The sequence below is a fragment of the Phalangium opilio genome, unplaced genomic scaffold (assembly GCF_054372755.1).
Source record: "Phalangium opilio isolate 3A_F unplaced genomic scaffold, DU_Popi_V2 ptg000217l_1, whole genome shotgun sequence".
Lineage (NCBI taxonomy): Eukaryota > Metazoa > Arthropoda > Arachnida > Opiliones > Phalangiidae > Phalangium > Phalangium opilio.
The window spans coordinates 11,066,901-11,088,978 of NW_028324218.1; the positions used below are offsets into that span (position 1 = coordinate 11,066,901).

The window sequence follows — 22,078 nt, forward strand, 5'->3', positions numbered from 1 at the left end:
AACGTATTAAATTAAGCCAAGCATACGTTTGGCAATCACTTACTAATCGGTCCAGTCGTACTCGAGTCAACGCGTTTATCTGTGAGAATCTCCTTAATGTCTTTTGTTGTCATGAATATTAACTTTTAAAACTATTTTAGTGAAGTGCCAAAATGAACGTTATACTAATATTTGCCACGACGCTAGCTGTATTGTTATTCCTCACAATTGTCATGTTCATACTCGGTGAGTACGCCTTGGAATCTGACTACTTTAAGCACAAGTACTCGCAACCGGATAGGAATGCAAATAACACAATGGAGGTAGTCTACAAGTACCACCCCGAATATCAAATTATGACAGATGAGTCCTTAAGCGAGAATAGTACTAACGTGTACTCTTGGCATCTTTTTAAACGAAGTGTTAATTCGCAGTAATTAGAATTTACTACGAGGACTGTGACATTTTTAGTGATTTTAATCGTAAAGAAAATTTTAATGAGTAAGGATATTTTTTTAATAAAAAATGTAAAATCCTTTCCATAAGTATTAAAGATTTATGTATCCTCATATTTGCATAGTATTGTTTGGGATTTAATATTGGTTTACACTAACCTTATCTAACGCCAAATCGTTCGATAGATTTAATTCTTAAATATCAGGGATAGATTTAATTTTAGAAGTAGGAATGGGCGCGTGTCAAAGTCCCGGACCCCCTTCCCCGGGACGGAGGGGTATGAAATAGGAAGCGGGTCATAGCGACAGAGGTAAAAAGGAAGTACTTATTTTTCGCCGTCCCCATGATCAACGTCATCAAAATGTAGTTTAAGTGAGGCAATAAGATAATTTAAAAGTTTCGTCACGTGTTGGAGGGAGGGGCTCTATACTGGGCTATGAGTCGGACTGAAGTAAATACTAACTAACCGTTCTCCATTCCTACTTCTAAAATTAAATATATTCCTTTAAATATCCGGTCAAGTTTGTGCCCGAAATGTAGGCCTACTGTACATATCTTTCCAGTTATCTTTAAAACTTAACGCATTTAACCATAGCAACGACATTCTGATTATAGATCCCATTGACCAATTGCATATAGTACGATGGCTCTCAGCTCATAAATTTCATGCCACTTCCGGCGAAAATCCAGCTTTTAAGGGTCGGTAAAATGGCCATTAACCGGTGGGTAAAAAATTTTGAAATACGTCATAGGCACATGGCCGACGAAAGGCGTGGTTCGGAAAATACAGGTTCGAAGAATAGGCTCTGAAATCTTTCGAAAACTAGGTTTTCAGTCCCACTAGTTTTGGAGTTTTTGTATCTAGGCATCACGTGGTGTCCATGACGTATTTCAAATTAGTTTTAATCACCCGCCGATGCAACTTTGCAGTCCCTTTAAGCTTTCTAAAATAGTAATAATTTAATTACTACAGCACAGTTAGCTAAGCTACCTGGCGCTGCCCTATTATATTAAGGGTCTGAAAACAGGAAAAAGTTTCCGGTCTATGTAGACAAGAAACAGAAAATGGTCTTACTACCCACGTGTAAGAAGTATCTGCGTCATTTTTCCTTTTTTTTTATGAAACTAAGGTTTTTTTAAGAACTTCCACATTATGCTAAATTTAGTAGTTAATCATAAAACTACAACAGGCGGACCCAAAATGAACCTTCCCCTCGTGCTACTCATATCACCTCGGTAACGAAGTGTGACTTTCGATAAAGAACAAACAAATATATGCATAAAATTTGCGTAGCAATGCATGATCTGCAATTTTAAGTAGATTTTTAGTATATTTAATTATTATTTTTTAAAATCGCAAACATATGTGATCACATCAAATTAAAAAGGTCCGTTTACATTGCTTTTAATTCGCACATACTACTGCCTACTTTAACATTCATTTCAATTTTTCTTCTAAAACGGTATTCCGCTATTGAGTAAGTGATTATTCCAAGTAAAAGAAATGACGACATTATTAACAATTTTGGAAAAATGCACATATAACTGTCGTAAGCGTACGCCGCAAGAATGCCAATGTTTTGCCAAGTAGAAAATGTCGCAAAAGCTGCTTCTTGGTTGTCTGCGAAGATGACGCTGTACGTGGCTGCAAATGAATAAAAAGAAATCGTCAACTGTGAGCTGCGCTTCAATGTTCTTCTGGAACCACAAAAAATGTCTGCGGATACATTATGGTATGTGGAAAACAAAACTTCCAAATTTTTGTTTGAGGGTGTATCATATTCATTCTATATTCGTTCAATGGCCAAATGGTAATTCACGTTACTGGCAGCATAAGCATGGCATGGTGCATTTGCCATCAATGGGAGGGCAAGGGAGGATACCGTTGCTAATAGTTCAATGGGCATATGTGAACTCACTTTACTGTCAGCATAGGAAGTACATTCATTGTACATTCGACATTAATGGGAGTACAATGGAGGATACTGCGGCAATTGTGGTTCAATTGCGAAATGGTAATTCAGGTCACTGTCAGCATAGGAACCGTATTGTAAATTTGCCATAAATGGGAGTACAAGCTGGTACAAGGGAGGATACTGCGGCCTTTATAGAAAGTTTTTACGACTTGCGCACCTTGTTGATTTGTCCCGCCGCGCCTGCGCATTATAACAGCCATACGTCACCAAAATTCTCTCTGACTTGACGTCACTAACCTTAACCGTTAAGCCTAGGCTTCCATAGCCCATTTTAAGCGATGGATACGCAGGAGAACGAGTAAGTTATTTTAAATATTAATTAATTAGAGGAACAAACGCTTTAAAAAAAGCCCACCATTTTATCAGTCTGCTTTATCTCTCCAAATCTTGCCTCCAGTTCGTGTTTTTTATAACACAAAACTGGCTGAACTGAACTGACTCAATTTGAACTACAAGAGGGGCCAAGTACCCATAATTCCTTTAGAACTTTCTGTAAAGGCCTATTGTAGTTCAAAGGCCAAATAGTAATTCACGATACAATCAGCATACTACATTTGCTATTTATGGAAATACTAATAATGAAATTCAGGATTTACCTGCATGTTGACAAAATACTTAGCGGATATTAGGGGAAATTAGCACTGGGTTAAATTAAGAAACCAAGTCTAAATTTCAATTACCTTCTATCCCGTTTACAAAGTAGAAGAATTAAGGGCAACTATGGGATATATCGAGTTTTTCCCCAATAAAATTCCCTGTAAGACCCGAAATGCGACTGTCATGGGCTTTTCCAATGTTTGACTCTACGCGACCGAACATGTCCTTCATGGAACAATTCTTCATTATAGTCTCGATCGCACTGATACCGTTTCTAGTTTTGGCAGTAAGTTATTGCCATTAAGAGGTTGCGCTTTCTAGATAATACTAGTATGGGTCACATGAGTGACACAATTTTTGTTTCGAGGTTCAAGTATTGCTATAGGCCGAAATGGATATAATTTGCGCTGTATGTATCATAATTACCTTTCAATTGACCCTGAAACACGTTGTCACTCAAAGCCCAAAAGGCAGCTACGAGGTAAAGAAAATATTTGCTGTCTGCAATTGGAGTCCATAGTCCCATGGCAAGGTAACAGGCACCCGCTATCAGGCAGCCGCCTATGATGAAGACCATACGGTCAATTTTCCGTTCTGCATACCCACAAGGCACTGAAGTAAGAGTCGTAACGACACCGCCCGCTATCATAATATTGCCAATCTCGCTAACACCGAGCGTGCATGAGATGAAAGCCTAAAAATTATCATTGAACAATATTGATATTGGTCTCTAATAAACTGATTATGAAATAGTAAAGAAATTCTTAGTATAAAGGGTTTAAAGTGTAAGACAAAGTTTTCAATCGCAATCAGAAAATTACAGAGGGGGATCTGAGCTTTATAATCAAAACCAGTGAGCACATATAAGAAAGAGGTCTGAGAGACCAAATTCTCCGTCATTGCCCCCCCCCCCGCCCCCCTCCCTTTAAAACCGAGCTCTGCTCATGCGCAATGGGCGAGCAGAGAAAGAGAGATAAAAAATCAGAGAAGTTTGTCTACGGCCAGTATTCCTAACGGATCGCATGACGTCAGGCTCCAGGCTCTGCGACAAGGTAGGTGCGCGTTAGAGAGATATCGGGCTGTGCCGTTATAGTTACCTTCCCACTTCGCTCTTTCTTACACGTGCACACTGACCAAACTAAGAGGCTAAATGTGCCAACAACTTGTTCTCTTATCTCAAGTACTTTTACTTGCGGAGTTTTTGAACCAAAGAAGGATCATAATTGTAAAGTTTCTTCATTCGGACATTTTGTTCACAATTTAACCTGAATACTTGTTTAAGACTTACTTTGGTAAAGTCTGTTCCATGAAAACAAACTGCAAGTCCCGAAACGAATGATATTGGCGCGAGAAGAATGTGGTAAGGGTCCTTAAAACTGACTATGGTGCTCAGGACCAATTTCTTGACGCTGCTTTTCTGAAAATCGTCTGGACTCTTTATGGAGTCTGCAAATATGAAAACTCCTAGACTCGCTGCGACGGCACTCGCTATGAAGATTAGACTTAGTTTTATGATCTGAGAGTTGTTGGGCGTCTGCATGATGTCGTTTTCTCCAGTCGCGTACCAATCACAGAAGTAAATCCCGCAAATATTAGCGATGTCAGGCGTGTTTGTTTCATTTCCTGTAATGAATTTTGTAGCCTATCTTAATATTTTGTCTCTATGAGGTATATTTTGAAAATTTTTGCAAGTGCAGAAATACTCCCATGTCCCAAGCAGTGCGGACGCTAGTGCAAATATTTACAAATATATCTATTGGCCCTACAACAAAAAACATGTTCTCAGACACGAGCTATCTACTGTTCAAAGAGAAAAGTAGACGCTTGTATCGATTTAAATACCGCTCTCCTAGAATTTGATTTCTCTTATTAGCGTAAATCATAAGTTTATGAGAAATATTCCATAAGTATGACACTACCTATACTTCGTAATGCTAGAGACTTACAGCTCGAGCTAGTTCGAGAACGACAAGCGAGAATTGACTACACTCGGTTTTGAAGTCCATCTTCCTATTTAGTCTGTACTAAGTCGCGCTTTGATAGCGCTTCACCAGGCGTCGTTTTACGAGAATCTATGACGTTTCCCCTACCTTCTTCATGACAAGTCTCAGTAACCAGTGACAAACTTATTGAACATATCTGATGAACTTATGATAAATGGGCTAAAAATGGTAGGGAAGGTCATTATTTTAACCTCTTAGCCCAAAAAGGTTCAGACTCGGTTCCATTTGCACACTCAAGTTACAAAATTGCCCATGATAACAATCAGTTTTTCTTAGTAAATTAAAAGCAATACCAACCTTTAATTTCGTTACTTCGTGTACTCGGGGTCAGTAACTGACCCGTCACCAAATTACCCCAAATTCCGCTGGAACCAAAAAAGGTCACGAAAATTCCCATGAACGCAAACTTTGATGCTTCAATGTTATTTGTACGACCATGTTCAATGGCCAGCTCCATTATATAACAGCTAATTGAAATCCAATACACAGCGGCTCCCAATCCATTGATCACACTGGTAATGGCGAAGATAGGCAGTGTTGGATGAAAATTCCCCACCATGGATAAGCTGTACATCATCATTCCACCGCCGATACAATTCTTCATGCCAAAGATTCTGACACAAATTGTCGCGATTGCAAAGTTTCCAAAGATGAAAGCCGCGTACAGTATAACTTGGGAATTGTTACCCAAAGCGTCTTTGATTCTCACGCTGCTAATTAGCGTAACGGACGATCCAAAGACGGAAAACTGGATGGCGGTGGCCGTACAAACCACTAATAAGTTTTTGTATATCCTCCATGTCTTCATACGCTCATGCGTTGAGTTCGGTTTCTGAACTTCCTTAACCATGATGTTTTGGCAAACTTGATCTTGTTAAGTTATACGGCTGTACAGTATTTTTCCCAGCTAAATTTGTTTACATATTTCGTTCTGGATGCATTTATTGTTGATTGCCTTTTAGAACATTTATTGCAGATTTTCCGTTGATTTCCTTTATTAATTATATAAAAATGTCTTGGTTTGGACCAAGGCCGAAAAAACAAACGATATGTGTGAGGTTTATCAATTGACTGAAGTTTCAGATATTGAAATTTTTTCTAGTTATTTTTATACACTCAATCCTTAATCAATATTTAATTCAATCAACTGATTTTACTGTTAATCGACCTAGTCCCTCTAAATTAATTGAAAAAATTACATATCAACGCTTTTTCAAACAAGCAAGCGAACTTTGGCATAACTCGAATGGAAAATGTAAATATTTGATCGTGGATGCCAAACAAGGGTGTTGCGCGAATTTATACATTTAATTTCGTATATCGAAATGCTACATTTCTATTGTCGCCTCTTTGATGGTAAAGTTGCACTGGAACTTCCTTTTCCGTACTTAAGAATTCTTGGTCATAACTCAGTCTATGGTAATATTGGCTGAGTGTGTTGCGACGGCTCAGATGACCCATACACTGAAACCACTGGTGATTATAAAATGCCATATATTGGGAAAATAGAGGGAGGGAGGGGGTGTCGGAGTTAAATGTGACCTTCTTGGCATAACTAGTAATGAATGATGTGTTTAACCATATTATTTCCGCGGGAAATGAATATAACAAGTCTGAGAAGTATTTCTGTTTATGTGATCTTTACCCTTTACCACACAGGATAAACTTTGTTGCTTTGTCTTAAGTAGACGACATTCACTCTAAACGACAGTCTTATCAACAACTTAAAACAGATTTAAACTTCTTTTGGTGCAAACTTGAAAATTTGTCAAGCCAGCAACAATTAAAACTATGTCGGTCAAGATGCTCACAAGTTAGTGAGCATCGACACGAAATCCCTTCAAAATAATTAATTTCATGATAAAATGTTTTCGGAAAATGTAATTGTTCTTGAAAAAGCGTTGATATGTAATTTTTTCAATTAATTTAGAGGGACTAGGTCGATTAACAGTAAAATCAGTTGATTGAATTAAATATTGATTAAGGATTGAGTGTATAAAAATAACTAGAAAAAATTTCAATATCTGAAACTTCAGTCAATTGATAAACCTCACACATATCGTTTGTTTTTTCGGCCTTGGTCCAAACCAAGACATTTTTATATAATATCTGTCACTTCAGTCTTAATGTAATTAAATTTTGAGTAATTATGTTTTCTTTACCGATTATTATTATGTCCAATTACGATGGTCAAAACATGTATCTAGCAGGGCCCGAACGTTGCACCTTCCGCGTGTTAGGCGGACGAGATAACCACTACACTACACATACCTGGTAATACTGAGATTCCTAAGAGATGATATTATTATTATGTCCAATCACGATGGTCAAAACATGTATCTACCAGGGCTCGAACCCGGGACCTTCCGCGTGTAAAGCGGACGTGATAACCACTACACAATGAATACTTGGTAATTCTGAGTTTTCGAAGAGATCTAGCTTATTATTGTGTCCAATAACGATATTCAAGTCATGTATCTACCAGGGCTCGAACCTGGGACCTTCCGAGTGTAAAGCGGACGTGATAACCACAATACCATAGATACTTGGTTATTTTGAGTTTTCGAAGAGCTCTAGCATTATTATTATGTCCAATCACGATGGTCGAAACAAGTACTTCTGTAATTAACTAAAATTAACATACTTAGACTTAATTATTTCTGATTAGACTAGCCGATCGCACACCCTGAATACTTAATTGTTAAATTAAGAGTATTCCGAAAAGTAACTTCGCTCTAGTTTTTCAGTTAGAGGTGGTTAAATATCACGAAAAACCCCATGTTAATCTCCATAGGAAAATTGGTAAAAGCATGTGAATTTTGCTTTAACGTTACAAAAGAGTATCAAGTCATATCTACAAGGGCCTACCGGCCCTGTAGAATATCATTGAAAAGAGAACGCGATTAAAGTGATTTGAGAATTTATCATGATTGAACAATGCAAAACAAAAGAACATGATTAATGTAATTTTGGAAGTGATTAAAGTTGACTTTAAATTCGTAAAGATGGTGAATAAACTGATATTTAATTAGATCAATAAGCAGGTATTGAATTCGGTGATTAAACTGATATAAAATTCGGTGATTAAACTGATATTAAATTCGGTGATTAAACTGATATTAAATTCGGTGATTAAACTGATATTAAACTCTATTATTAAAATCGATCAATAAAGTGATATAAAACTATATTATTAAAATTGATCAATAACAGATATTAAACCCCGATCAATAATCCGATTTTAAACTTGATGAATAAACATTAAACAGATTGGAAGAACATTAAAAACATCGTTAAAAACTTTAAAAATTTAAAATGCATTTTAAATTATGCTTTAAAGGCCGACTTCCACCGAAAAGGGTTCTTACGAACTGAAGACCGTGCATCGATTCTTAACAATAGAGCGACCGAGCCAATTTTCGAGTCCCCACTGGGGCAAAATTTTGAGGGGTTCTTACGAACTGAAAACCTTGCTATGCGGGTTCTTACGAACTGAAGATAAACAATAGAAAGTCTCTTAAATATTTTATTCCCGATTTTTACGACCCTCTGAAGGAAAATATCTATTGTTTATCTTCAGTTCGTAAGAACCCCCGTATCAAGGTTTTCAGTTCGTAAGAACCCCTCAAAATTTTGTCCAGCGGGGATTCGAAAATCGGTACGGTGGCTCCATTGTTACTCTCGATGCACGGTTTTCAGTTCGTAAGAACCCTTTTCGATGGAAGTCGGCCTTTAACTGATTAAATCACGGTTGACTTATGATTAGAACCAACCTCTATTTATGTTATTGAAATTGGTATACTTATTTACTGCGATTACAAAAAATGGCACAGTAACCTGCTCATAACCACGTCATAACACATACCTCATGTATACAGGCGATCACCTAAAAGGTTTCCTGGGTTTATTATATAGCTTTTTCATATATTACTTCTTAATTATGTTATTAACGTTAACCTTTGGGAGTTCCAACACATTTAATCCAAGATGATATATCTGGATAGATGATACTTAAAAAAACTATTTTAATTGGCAGTTAGAATATTTCCACAATCCGTGGAATCTATCGCTATATTGAAACTATACTGTAAACGTATGTTATACGACTTGGAAATCCTTGAGCTAAAGCAAGGCAGCTGCTGACTTAATTTGAAACATGTACAGTGAGAGTACGTTTAAGCAAAACTTTACCTATACCAGGTGTGTAAATTATAACCGTCTTTTTACCTCTCCGTGTGACGTAGTCCAGGAGAGGTTCTGTAACGGCCGTGTCTGTCTGTGTGTCTGTCTGTCTGTCTGTCTGTGTGTGTGTCTGTCTGTCCGTTGTTACACCCACGTGACCGCGTTCGCAGTTTGCGTATCGGAGCAAACGTGTTGGCCATTTCCGAACTGCTTTCACAGTCACGGAAATGGCTCCTCTACTTGAGTTCTCACACCACCATCTTCTGGTCTTTGTCCATCCCACACGGACACCAGTCTGTTCTTACTGGCTTCTAATCACCACCATCTTCTGGTCTTTGTCCATCCCACACGGACACCAGTCTGTTCTTACTGGCTTCTAATCACCACCATCTTCTGTTCTTTGTCAATCCCACATTTACACCAGTCTGCACTTACACTGGCTTCTAACACCACCATCCACTGGTCTTCCGTCTATTCCACCTCAGATTAATAACCCCTGGATATGAAAGGCAAGCAAAACCGGGCGTTTTCAAATAGTATCGCCATGTGGCGCCCTCAGACGGCAAAACGTAGAACTTTGTCACCCCATGCAGACGACGCAGTATGAATATTTGTACGGTTGTACCGGCAAGGCCTAGTAAACGTAAACGTTTTTTTTGTGTCTTCGATATTAAATAAAAGACATAAAATATTTTCAAAAAAAGCATAGCAAACGCTGTTCTTACGAGAGTTGTCATTTGATTTATCAAATTTATAGTTTAATCTAATTTTTACATAATTAAAAAACCAAGCCTACCTAATTTAGTGACCAAAATCTCCGGACCAGGTACCGGGATGAGAAGAGAAAAAGAAACGGGATCCGCGGATAAAAAGTAGCCGAGGCTTAAAAAGCATGGAGTGGCACGCGCTTACTGAGTCTGTTTGGGGTAACTTTTTTCCAAGTTTTGACTATAGGGGCGCTAGAGATGCCGATGCCCTATTCAAGTATGCCTCCCTATTTCCTTTCATATCCAGGGGTTATTAATCTGAGATTCCACATAGACACCAATCTGTATCATTGGCTTCTACTCCGTTATCATCGTTTGGTTTTAGGATATACGCGGCGATCAGCTAGGGTTACGAGAAACGTCTAGCCTCCCTAAGGTGGGATCGCCACCAAAGGTTTTCGCAATTGCGCTTTTTCCTTACTATTATAATGGAAACGAATCGTATATATACCCCAAATTTGAAAAAAGCGGGCAAGAGGGGTACCCTTCACTTTAAACGTCAATATTAGCAAAGTTTGAGAAGATAATAGGTATAACTTTATTTTAAACGATTTAACTATTATTAATGTTAATTATTGAAGATTAAAATAATTAAAATTAATTATATTTATTTAAATATTAAAGATAAACCTCTCGTGCAAAGAGAGAGATTATCATTGCCTCCTATATCTACCAAGGCCCGTGCATGCGATATATTTCCTTCATTGCCTCCTATATCTATCAAGGCCCGTGCATTGTGATATATTTCATTCATTGCCTCCTATATCTATCAAGGCCCGTGCATTGTGATATATTTCATTCATTGCCTCCTATATCTATCAAGGCCCGTGCATTGCGATATATTTTTCAAAACAACAACAAAAATGGGAAACCCCAACTCAGAAACATAACGTTTTCATTGGATACTTAAGTTTATATAATCTTCTTGACACGGAGAGGTAATATTTTGGTTTTCCCAACTTGTATTATAATATAATTTTGCGTATATGTAAATGAGAGGAAATATTTTTCGTGTACCAGGGATAGGTTTAATTTTAGAAGTAGGAATGGAGAACGTTTAGTATTTACTTCAGTCCGACTCATAGCCCATTATAGAGCCCCTCCCTCCAACACGTAACGAAAAGTTTAAATTATCTTATTGGCTCACTTAAACTACGTTTTGATGATGTTGCTGACGGGGACGGCAAAAAGTACGTAATTTCTTTCTACCTCTGTCATTATGACCCGCCTCTTCTTTCATATCCCCGCCCGTCCCGTGGAAGGGGGTCCAGGACTTTGACGCGCGCCCAGATTACTCTGTTCTCCATTCCTACTTCTAAAATTAAATCTATCCCTGGTGTACATAAATACAGCGTTGTTCGGATTAAATTGGACAGAACTTCGAGAATTTATATTTCCAGTATTGAAATTATATATATATATTTTTTTACTGTATAGAAATTTGGGAAAGTATTTTTCCGATAAACAAATATAGGAAAAACAAGGGCAAAAATAATTTTGCAATACTCCGTGTAGTTCCCAGTGTGCTAAGGTTGTACAGCACCCAAAAATGATCTAAGGCGATACAATGTTTCCCATACACTATAAAGTTACGAAGAGTCCCACATAAATTAATCAAAAATGTCTTGATTAGAATCAAGACCTAAAAAGTATCGATAAGACTGAGGTTATCACTTGTCTGAATGATCAGATATTAATTTTTCTTTTTAATTGAAACTTAAATGCATGCTTAAGAAAAAACAACGTTCCATTACCGTTTTCCGTTGAAATAAATTATTTTACTGGTAATCAATTTCAAAAATTTACTTATCTCGGCTTTTCGACCACAATTCCATTCCCCGAAAACATTTTATCATTACATTAATTACTTTTGGGAGAGTACGTGTATGGTTTTGCGTTTTAAAAGGTTCCTAAAGACGTTACATCCCCATTTGTGACCGGCACGCTTCGCAGTGGAACATTTTAATTATTCTAAAACCAATGGCGCCAAATTGAATAGGGACAGTAAGATTTTTACTCGCGGTTTTGCAAAATGATGTAATATCAAGTGTACTTTAGTCAACCGTCGTATTGTTCTTTCTCATAGTTCAGGGTAGGATCAGTGTTACTGCCCAAGTTTCTAACAATGGTTAGAGACTATTTGATATGGCACGGCACAACATTATATACATTTGAAAATTCTAAGTAGCACAAAAGGAAAAAGAATCCATTTTTTTATATTTTGGTTTGAAATAAATAAATTCATGATAGTAGTTATAACGAACAGAAAGTCAAGGGAATGGCACCGGTAATGAGCAGCAGAAAGAGAGGGAAGTTTGCTTCAAGTTAGCAGAGGGACATAGTAGTGAAAATAGTAATCTAGAATTTTGTTCATTCAAACCTTATTATATCATGAAAAATTCAAGTGAGCAGGCCTCACTATCTAGAAAGATTGATTTTGGCAGATAACAGCGAAAAAATTATGTTCTACACACATTGGGACTATAGGAGAGTTTCAGGGCCGCAGGTCGCACATGATGAAATTTCAACTCCAGATTACATCAATTCTCTCTGGTCGTACTAGTAGCAGGTTAAGCTATAGTTTGCTCAGGTCCAGTTAGTCTCGAAAGGGTTATATAGTGCTTGCAACTTTTAAAAGGTTGTTATCATGGCTAAACAGACCGCTATTACAGTTTTTTCTTCTTTTATAGGCTATTTTGACACGTTATCTCCCAAAAGTAATTAATGTAATGATAAAATGTTTTCGGGGAATGGAATTGTGGTCGAAAAGCCGAGATAAGTAAATTTTTGAAATTGATTACCAGTAAAATAATTTATTTCAACGGAAAACGGTAATGGAACGTTGTTTTTTCTTAAGCATGCATTTAAGTTTCAATTAAAAAGAAAAATTAATATCTGATCATTCAGACAAGTGATAACCTCAGTCTTATCGATACTTTTTAGGTCTTGATTCTAATCAAGACATTTTTGATTAATATCTGTTCCTTCAGTCTTCATTTTAATTAAGAATGTTAAGAAACTGTTTTACATTTTCAAAATCTGCACTAAGCAGAAACATATATAAAGGGGACCATAACTTTAGCTCAATCAGACATTTATTTATAATGATACTTCGAAAATAAAACGTAAATCATTAAAAGTTTGTATTCTTATTGTAATTAGAATAATACATTTTTTACAATCATTTATTGAAACGCGAGGCGCCCCCCTAAAAATTCCACCTACCCACAAGCACCTACAAGCACCCGGGCAAAGCATCTACCCAAAAGTACCCACAAGCACCCACAAGTACCTACAAGCACCCACAAGTACCCACAAGTACCTACTAGTACCCACAAGTACCTACAAGCACCCACAAGTACCTAAAAGCACCCACAAGTACCTACAAGCACCCACAAGTACCTACAAGCACCCACAAGTACCTACAAGCACCCACAAGCACCTACAAATACCTACAAATACCCACAATACCTACAAGCACCCACAAGCACCCAGAAGTACCTACAAGCACCCACAAGCACCCACAAGTACCTACAAGTACTCGGGGCAAGCACCCACAAGTACCCGGGGTAAGCCCCCACAAGTACCCGGGGCAAGCCCCCACAAGTACCCGGGGCAAGCACCCACAAGTACCCGTAGCAAGCACCCACAAGTACTCGGGGCAAGCACCCACAAGTACCCGGAGCAAGCACCCACAAGTACCCGGGGCAAGCACCCACAAGTACCCGGAGCAAGCACCCACAAGTACTCGGGGCAAGAACCCACAAGTACCTACAAGCACCCACAAGTACCTACGAGTACCTACAAGTACTTACAAACACCCACAAGTACCTACATGAACCCACAAGTACCTACATGAACCCACAAGTACCCGGGGCAAGAACCCACAAGTACCCACAAGCACCCACAAGTACCTACGAGTACCTACAAGTACTTACAAACACCCACAAGTACCTACGAGTACCTACAAGTACTTACAAACACCCACAAGTACCTACGAGTACCTACAAGCACTCACAAGTACATACAAACACCCACAAGCACCTACAAACACCCACAAGCACCTACAAACACCCACAAGCACCTACAAACAGCCACTAGCACCTACAAGCACCCACAAGTACCTACAAGCACCCACAAGTACCTACAAGCACTCACAAGTACCCACAAGTACCTACAAGTACCTACAAGCACTCACAAGTACCCACAAGTACCTACAAGTACCTACAAGCACTCACAAGTACCCACAAGTACCTTCAAGTACCTACAAGCACTCACAAGTACCCACAAGTACCTACATGAACCCACAAGTACCTACATGCACCCACAAGTACCTACAAGCACTCACAAGTACCTACAAGCACCCACAAGTACCTACAAGCACTCACAAGTACCCACAAGTACCTAAAAGCACCCACAAGTACCTACAGACACCCACAAGCACTCACAAGTACCTACAAGCACTCACAAGTACCTACAAGCACTCACAAGTACCCACAAATACCTACATGCACCCACAAGTACCTACATGCACCCACAAGTACCTACATGCACCCACAAGTACCTATATGCACCCACAAGTACCTACATGCACCCACAAGTACCTACATGCACCCACAAGTACCTACAAGCACCCACAAGTACCTACAAGCACCCACAAGTACCTACAAGCACCCACAAGCACCTACAAATACCTACAAATACCCACAATACCTACAAGCACCCACAAGCACCCAGAAGTACCTACAAGCACCCACAAGCACCCACAAGTACCTACAAGTACTCGGGGCAAGCACCCACAAGTACCCGGGGTAAGCCCCCACAAGTACCCGGGGCAAGCCCCCACAAGTACCCGGGGCAAGCACCCACAAGTACCCGGAGCAAGCACCCACAAGTACTCGGGGCAAGCACCCACAAGTACCCGGAGCAAGCACCCACAAGTACCCGGGGCAAGCACCCACAAGTACCCGGAGCAAGCACCCACAAGTACTCGGGGCAAGAACCCACAAGTACCTACAAGCACCCACAAGTACCTACGAGTACCTACAAGTACTTACAAACACCCACAAGTACCTACATGAACCCACAAGTACCTACATGAACCCACAAGTACCCGGGGCAAGAACCCACAAGTACCTACAAGCACCCACAAGTACCTACGAGTACCTACAAGTACTTACAAACACCCACAAGTACCTACGAGTACCTACAAGTACTTACAAACACCCACAAGTACCTACGAGTACCTACAAGCACTCACAAGTACATACAAACACCCACAAGCACCTACAAACACCCACAAGCACCTACAAACACCCACAAGCACCTACAAACAGCCACTAGCACCTACAAGCACCCACAAGTACCTACAAGCACCCACAAGTACCTACAAGCACTCACAAGTACCCACAAGTACCTACAAGTACCTACAAGCACTCACAAGTACCCACAAGTACCTACAAGTACCTACAAGCACTCACAAGTACCCACAAGTACCTTCAAGTACCTACAAGCACTCACAAGTACCCACAAGTACCTACATGAACCCACAAGTACCTACATGCACCCACAAGTACCTACAAGCACTCACAAGTACCTACAAGCACCCACAAGTACCTACAAGCACTCACAAGTACCCACAAGTACCTAAAAGCACCCACAAGTACCTACAGGCACCCACAAGCACTCACAAGTACCTACAAGCACTCACAAGTACCTACAAGCACTCACAAGTACCCACAAATACCTACATGCACCCACAAGTACCTACATGCACCCACAAGTACCTACATGCACCCACAAGTACCTATATGCACCCACAAGTACCTACATGCACCCACAAGTACCTACATGCACCCACAAGTACCTACAAGCACCCACAAGTACCTACATGCACCCACAAGTACCTACATGCACCCACAAGTACCTAAATGCACCCACAAGTACCTAAATGCACCCACAAGTACCTACAAGCACCCACAAGTACCTACAAGCACCCACAAGTACCTGCAAACACCCACAAGCACCCACAAGTACCTACAAACACCCACAAGCACCCACAAGTACCTACAAGTACCCACAAGAACCCACAAGTACCTACAAGTACCCACAAGAACCCACAAGAACCCACAAGTACCCACAAGCACCCACAAGTACCTACGAGTACCTACAAGTACTTACAAACACCCACAAGTACCTACGAGTACCTACAAGTACTTACAAACACCCACAAGTACCTACGAGTACCTACAAGCACTCACAAGTACATACAAACACCCACAAGCACCTACAAACACCCACAAGCACCTACAAACACCCACAAGCACCTACAAACAGCCACTAGCACCTACAAGCACCCACAAGTACCTACAAGCACCCACAAGTACCTACAAGCACTCACAAGTACCCACAAGTACCTACAAGTACCTACAAGCACTCACAAGTACCCACAAGTACCTACAAGTACCTACAAGCACTCACAAGTACCCACAAGTACCTTCAAGTACCTACAAGCACTCACAAGTACCCACAAGTACCTACATGAACCCACAAGTACCTACATGCACCCACAAGTACCTACAAGCACTCACAAGTACCTACAAGCACCCACAAGTACCTACAAGCACTCACAAGTACCCACAAGTACCTAAAAGCACCCACAAGTACCTACAGACACCCACAAGCACTCACAAGTACCTACAAGCACTCACAAGTACCTACAAGCACTCACAAGTACCCACAAATACCTACATGCACCCACAAGTACCTACATGCACCCACAAGTACCTACATGCACCCACAAGTACCTATATGCACCCACAAGTACCTACATGCACCCACAAGTACCTACATGCACCCACAAGTACCTACAAGCACCCACAAGTACCTACAAGCACCCACAAGTACCTACAAGCACCCACAAGCACCTACAAATACCTACAAATACCCACAATACCTACAAGCACCCACAAGCACCCAGAAGTACCTACAAGCACCCACAAGCACCCACAAGTACCTACAAGTACTCGGGGCAAGCACCCACAAGTACCCGGGGTAAGCCCCCACAAGTACCCGGGGCAAGCCCCCACAAGTACCCGGGGCAAGCACCCACAAGTACCCGGAGCAAGCACCCACAAGTACTCGGGGCAAGCACCCACAAGTACCCGGAGCAAGCACCCACAAGTACCCGGGGCAAGCACCCACAAGTACCCGGAGCAAGCACCCACAAGTACTCGGGGCAAGAACCCACAAGTACCTACAAGCACCCACAAGTACCTACGAGTACCTACAAGTACTTACAAACACCCACAAGTACCTACATGAACCCACAAGTACCTACATGAACCCACAAGTACCCGGGGCAAGAACCCACAAGTACCTACAAGCACCCACAAGTACCTACGAGTACCTACAAGTACTTACAAACACCCACAAGTACCTACGAGTACCTACAAGTACTTACAAACACCCACAAGTACCTACGAGTACCTACAAGCACTCACAAGTACATACAAACACCCACAAGCACCTACAAACACCCACAAGCACCTACAAACACCCACAAGCACCTACAAACAGCCACTAGCACCTACAAGCACCCACAAGTACCTACAAGCACCCACAAGTACCTACAAGCACTCACAAGTACCCACAAGTACCTACAAGTACCTACAAGCACTCACAAGTACCCACAAGTACCTACAAGTACCTACAAGCACTCACAAGTACCCACAAGTACCTTCAAGTACCTACAAGCACTCACAAGTACCCACAAGTACCTACATGAACCCACAAGTACCTACATGCACCCACAAGTACCTACAAGCACTCACAAGTACCTACAAGCACCCACAAGTACCTACAAGCACTCACAAGTACCCACAAGTACCTAAAAGCACCCACAAGTACCTACAGGCACCCACAAGCACTCACAAGTACCTACAAGCACTCACAAGTACCTACAAGCACTCACAAGTACCCACAAATACCTACATGCACCCACAAGTACCTACATGCACCCACAAGTACCTACATGCACCCACAAGTACCTATATGCACCCACAAGTACCTACATGCACCCACAAGTACCTACATGCACCCACAAGTACCTACAAGCACCCACAAGTACCTACATGCACCCACAAGTACCTACATGCACCCACAAGTACCTAAATGCACCCACAAGTACCTAAATGCACCCACAAGTACCTACAAGCACCCACAAGTACCTACAAGCACCCACAAGTACCTGCAAACACCCACAAGCACCCACAAGTACCTACAAACACCCACAAGCACCCACAAGTACCTACAAGTACCCACAAGAACCCACAAGTACCTACAAGTACCCACAAGAACCCACAAGAACCCACAAGTACCCACAAGCACCCACAAGTACCTACGAGTACCTACAAGTACTTACAAACACCCACAAGTACCTACGAGTACCTACAAGTACTTACAAACACCCACAAGTACCTACGAGTACCTACAAGCACTCACAAGTACATACAAACACCCACAAGCACCTACAAACACCCACAAGCACCTACAAACACCCACAAGCACCTACAAACAGCCACTAGCACCTACAAGCACCCACAAGTACCTACAAGCACCCACAAGTACCTACAAGCACTCACAAGTACCCACAAGTACCTACAAGTACCTACAAGCACTCACAAGTACCCACAAGTACCTACAAGTACCTACAAGCACTCACAAGTACCCACAAGTACCTTCAAGTACCTACAAGCACTCACAAGTACCCACAAGTACCTACATGAACCCACAAGTACCTACATGCACCCACAAGTACCTACAAGCACTCACAAGTACCTACAAGCACCCACAAGTACCTACAAGCACTCACAAGTACCCACAAGTACCTAAAAGCACCCACAAGTACCTACAGACACCCACAAGCACTCACAAGTACCTACAAGCACTCACAAGTACCTACAAGCACTCACAAGTACCCACAAATACCTACATGCACCCACAAGTACCTACATGCACCCACAAGTACCTACATGCACCCACAAGTACCTATATGCACCCACAAGTACCTACATGCACCCACAAGTACCTACATGCACCCACAAGTACCTACAAGCACCCACAAGTACCTACAAGCACCCACAAGTACCTACAAGCACCCACAAGCACCTACAAATACCTACAAATACCCACAATACCTACAAGCACCCACAAGCACCCAGAAGTACCTACAAGCACCCACAAGCACCCACAAGTACCTACAAGTACTCGGGGCAAGCACCCACAAGTACCCGGGGTAAGCCCCCACAAGTACCCGGGGCAAGCCCCCACAAGTACCCGGGGCAAGCACCCACAAGTACCCGGAGCAAGCACCCACAAGTACTCGGGGCAAGCACCCACAAGTACCCGGAGCAAGCACCCACAAGTACCCGGGGCAAGCACCCACAAGTACCCGGAGCAAGCACCCACAAGTACTCGGGGCAAGAACCCACAAGTACCTACAAGCACCCACAAGTACCTACGAGTACCTACAAGTACTTACAAACACCCACAAGTACCTACATGAACCCACAAGTACCTACATGAACCCACAAGTACCCGGGGCAAGAACCCACAAGTACCTACAAGCACCCACAAGTACCTACGAGTACCTACAAGTACTTACAAACACCCACAAGTACCTACGAGTACCTACAAGTACTTACAAACACCCACAAGTACCTACGAGTACCTACAAGCACTCACAAGTACATACAAACACCCACAAGCACCTACAAACACCCACAAGCACCTACAAACACCCACAAGCACCTACAAACAGCCACTAGCACCTACAAGCACCCACAAGTACCTACAAGCACCCACAAGTACCTACAAGCACTCACAAGTACCCACAAGTACCTACAAGTACCTACAAGCACTCACAAGTACCCACAAGTACCTACAAGTACCTACAAGCACTCACAAGTACCCACAAGTACCTTCAAGTACCTACAAGCACTCACAAGTACCCACAAGTACCTACATGAACCCACAAGTACCTACATGCACCCACAAGTACCTACAAGCACTCACAAGTACCTACAAGCACCCACAAGTACCTACAAGCACTCACAAGTACCCACAAGTACCTAAAAGCACCCACAAGTACCTACAGGCACCCACAAGCACTCACAAGTACCTACAAGCACTCACAAGTACCTACAAGCACTCACAAGTACCCACAAATACCTACATGCACCCACAAGTACCTACATGCACCCACAAGTACCTACATGCACCCACAAGTACCTATATGCACCCACAAGTACCTACATGCACCCACAAGTACCTACATGCACCCACAAGTACCTACAAGCACCCACAAGTACCTACATGCACCCACAAGTACCTACATGCACCCACAAGTACCTAAATGCACCCACAAGTACCTAAATGCACCCACAAGTACCTACAAGCACCCACAAGTACCTACAAGCACCCACAAGTACCTGCAAACACCCACAAGCACCCACAAGTACCTACAAACACCCACAAGCACCCACAAGTACCTACAAGTACCCACAAGAACCCACAAGTACCTACAAGTACCCACAAGAACCCACAAGAACCCACAAGTACCTACAAGTACCCACAAGAACCCACAAGCACCTACAAGTACCCACAAGCACCTATAAGTACCCACAAGTACCCATAAGCACCAACAAGTACCGACAAGCACCCACAAGCACCCACAAGTACCTACATGCACCCACAAGTACCCACAAGTACCTACATGCACCCACAAGTACCCACAAGTACCTACAAGCACCCACAAGTACCTACAAGCACCCACAAGGTAATCAAGTTTAAATAGCTTTAACCTAAACAGAGAAAAGATAAAATGTCCATTAAGCTAGCTATTTGTTCCAAGAATTTGACTATAACCGCGGTAAAACGACCAAACTCGCTTCATACACTACATTACTCATGCTAAAATGTCGCAGGTTCCATAGTTTCAGGGTAAACCACGTAAGTCGGAGCATGTAATTAAAACTATGAAAAACAGTACTTAAACTTAATTTTTCTTGATGAAAAAAAATAGGCGCCAACTATGGATATGGGGCTTTCATTTAAGACCGTTTTCAAATCTATCTAACGTATAGTTATTTTTGTAAGGGTATGGACAAAATTTGTAACTTTGGAAAATTTCCCACGTTATTTCTATGGGAAATTTCCAGTTTTTCGTCAAAATCTGTGATTAATTTTATGGAAATGAAAACCACCCTTAGCAACTTTATTTTTTATAAAATAAACTAATTAATGGATCTCTTTGAAATTTTAACCACATATTAAGGGTCCGAATTGTAGTTCAGTGGATTTTTTTTGAACCAATTAGTACAATACAAAAAAAACTACATCCAAACAAAAAACCCTCCTTATACATTAAGAGCAGTATGAAGTCTTATCTAAGAGAGCTACCGCTCTCATAGAATTTTAGAAACACCGGCCCAATGTCAGATGAAGGCCTCAGAAATACCTACCCAATGTGAGATGAAGGCCCCAGAAATACCTGCCCAATGTGAGATGAAGGCCTAAAAATACCCATTGATCAAAATTAATATTGTTCAGTAATAAACTTATCATAAAATATTATAAAATTCCTACGTAGAAACCATTTTGTAAGCAATCGCAAGATTACAACGGCAACATTGAATCCTACTCTCCAAACTAAGATGCAATGTAGCATTGTTGGGTTAGACTGTTCAGTCACGATTATAATAGTATTGATTCTTCAATTTCAGTTTTTCTCATTCGTTTCTAAGACTTTAGGTTGCAAATAAAGTAAAACTTCGTAATGTATAAGAGGTAGTAACAAGGGGCAAATCACTTGGAAAAAAGAGTGTGATCTACTAAGATCTAGAAAACGAATAAAATCTGATCTTGTCAACTCACAAGTAAACTGTATGAAGTGGATTTTAATCTGTTTAGCCAGCTGGAGGTTGAGTTGTTAATCATCTAAGTGAATGGCCCCTTTAAAGTTGACCCCTTTACGACATACAATTGAATCATTAAAAATCTTCTGGTACTTTAGAATATAATCAATATAATTGATTTTCTCATTTCTCTTTCAAAGTTT

General features: G+C 41.1%; 1 protein-coding gene across 1 annotated transcript; it reads right to left on the reverse strand.

Annotated features, from left to right (window-relative positions):
• Positions 1-1,752: 1,752 nt before the first annotated feature.
• On the reverse strand, positions 1,753-5,974 carry LOC149616277 (UNC93-like protein). The gene is made up of 4 exons (XM_089856579.1): positions 5,309-5,974; positions 4,297-4,631; positions 3,435-3,702; positions 1,753-2,080 (listed from the first exon to the last, which is right to left on the reverse strand). The coding sequence occupies exons 1-4, from the start codon at positions 5,859-5,861 to the stop codon at positions 1,830-1,832; spliced, it is 1,407 nt and encodes a 468-aa protein (XP_089712705.1). The 5' UTR covers positions 5,862-5,974; the 3' UTR covers positions 1,753-1,829.
• Positions 5,975-22,078: the final 16,104 nt, after the last annotated feature.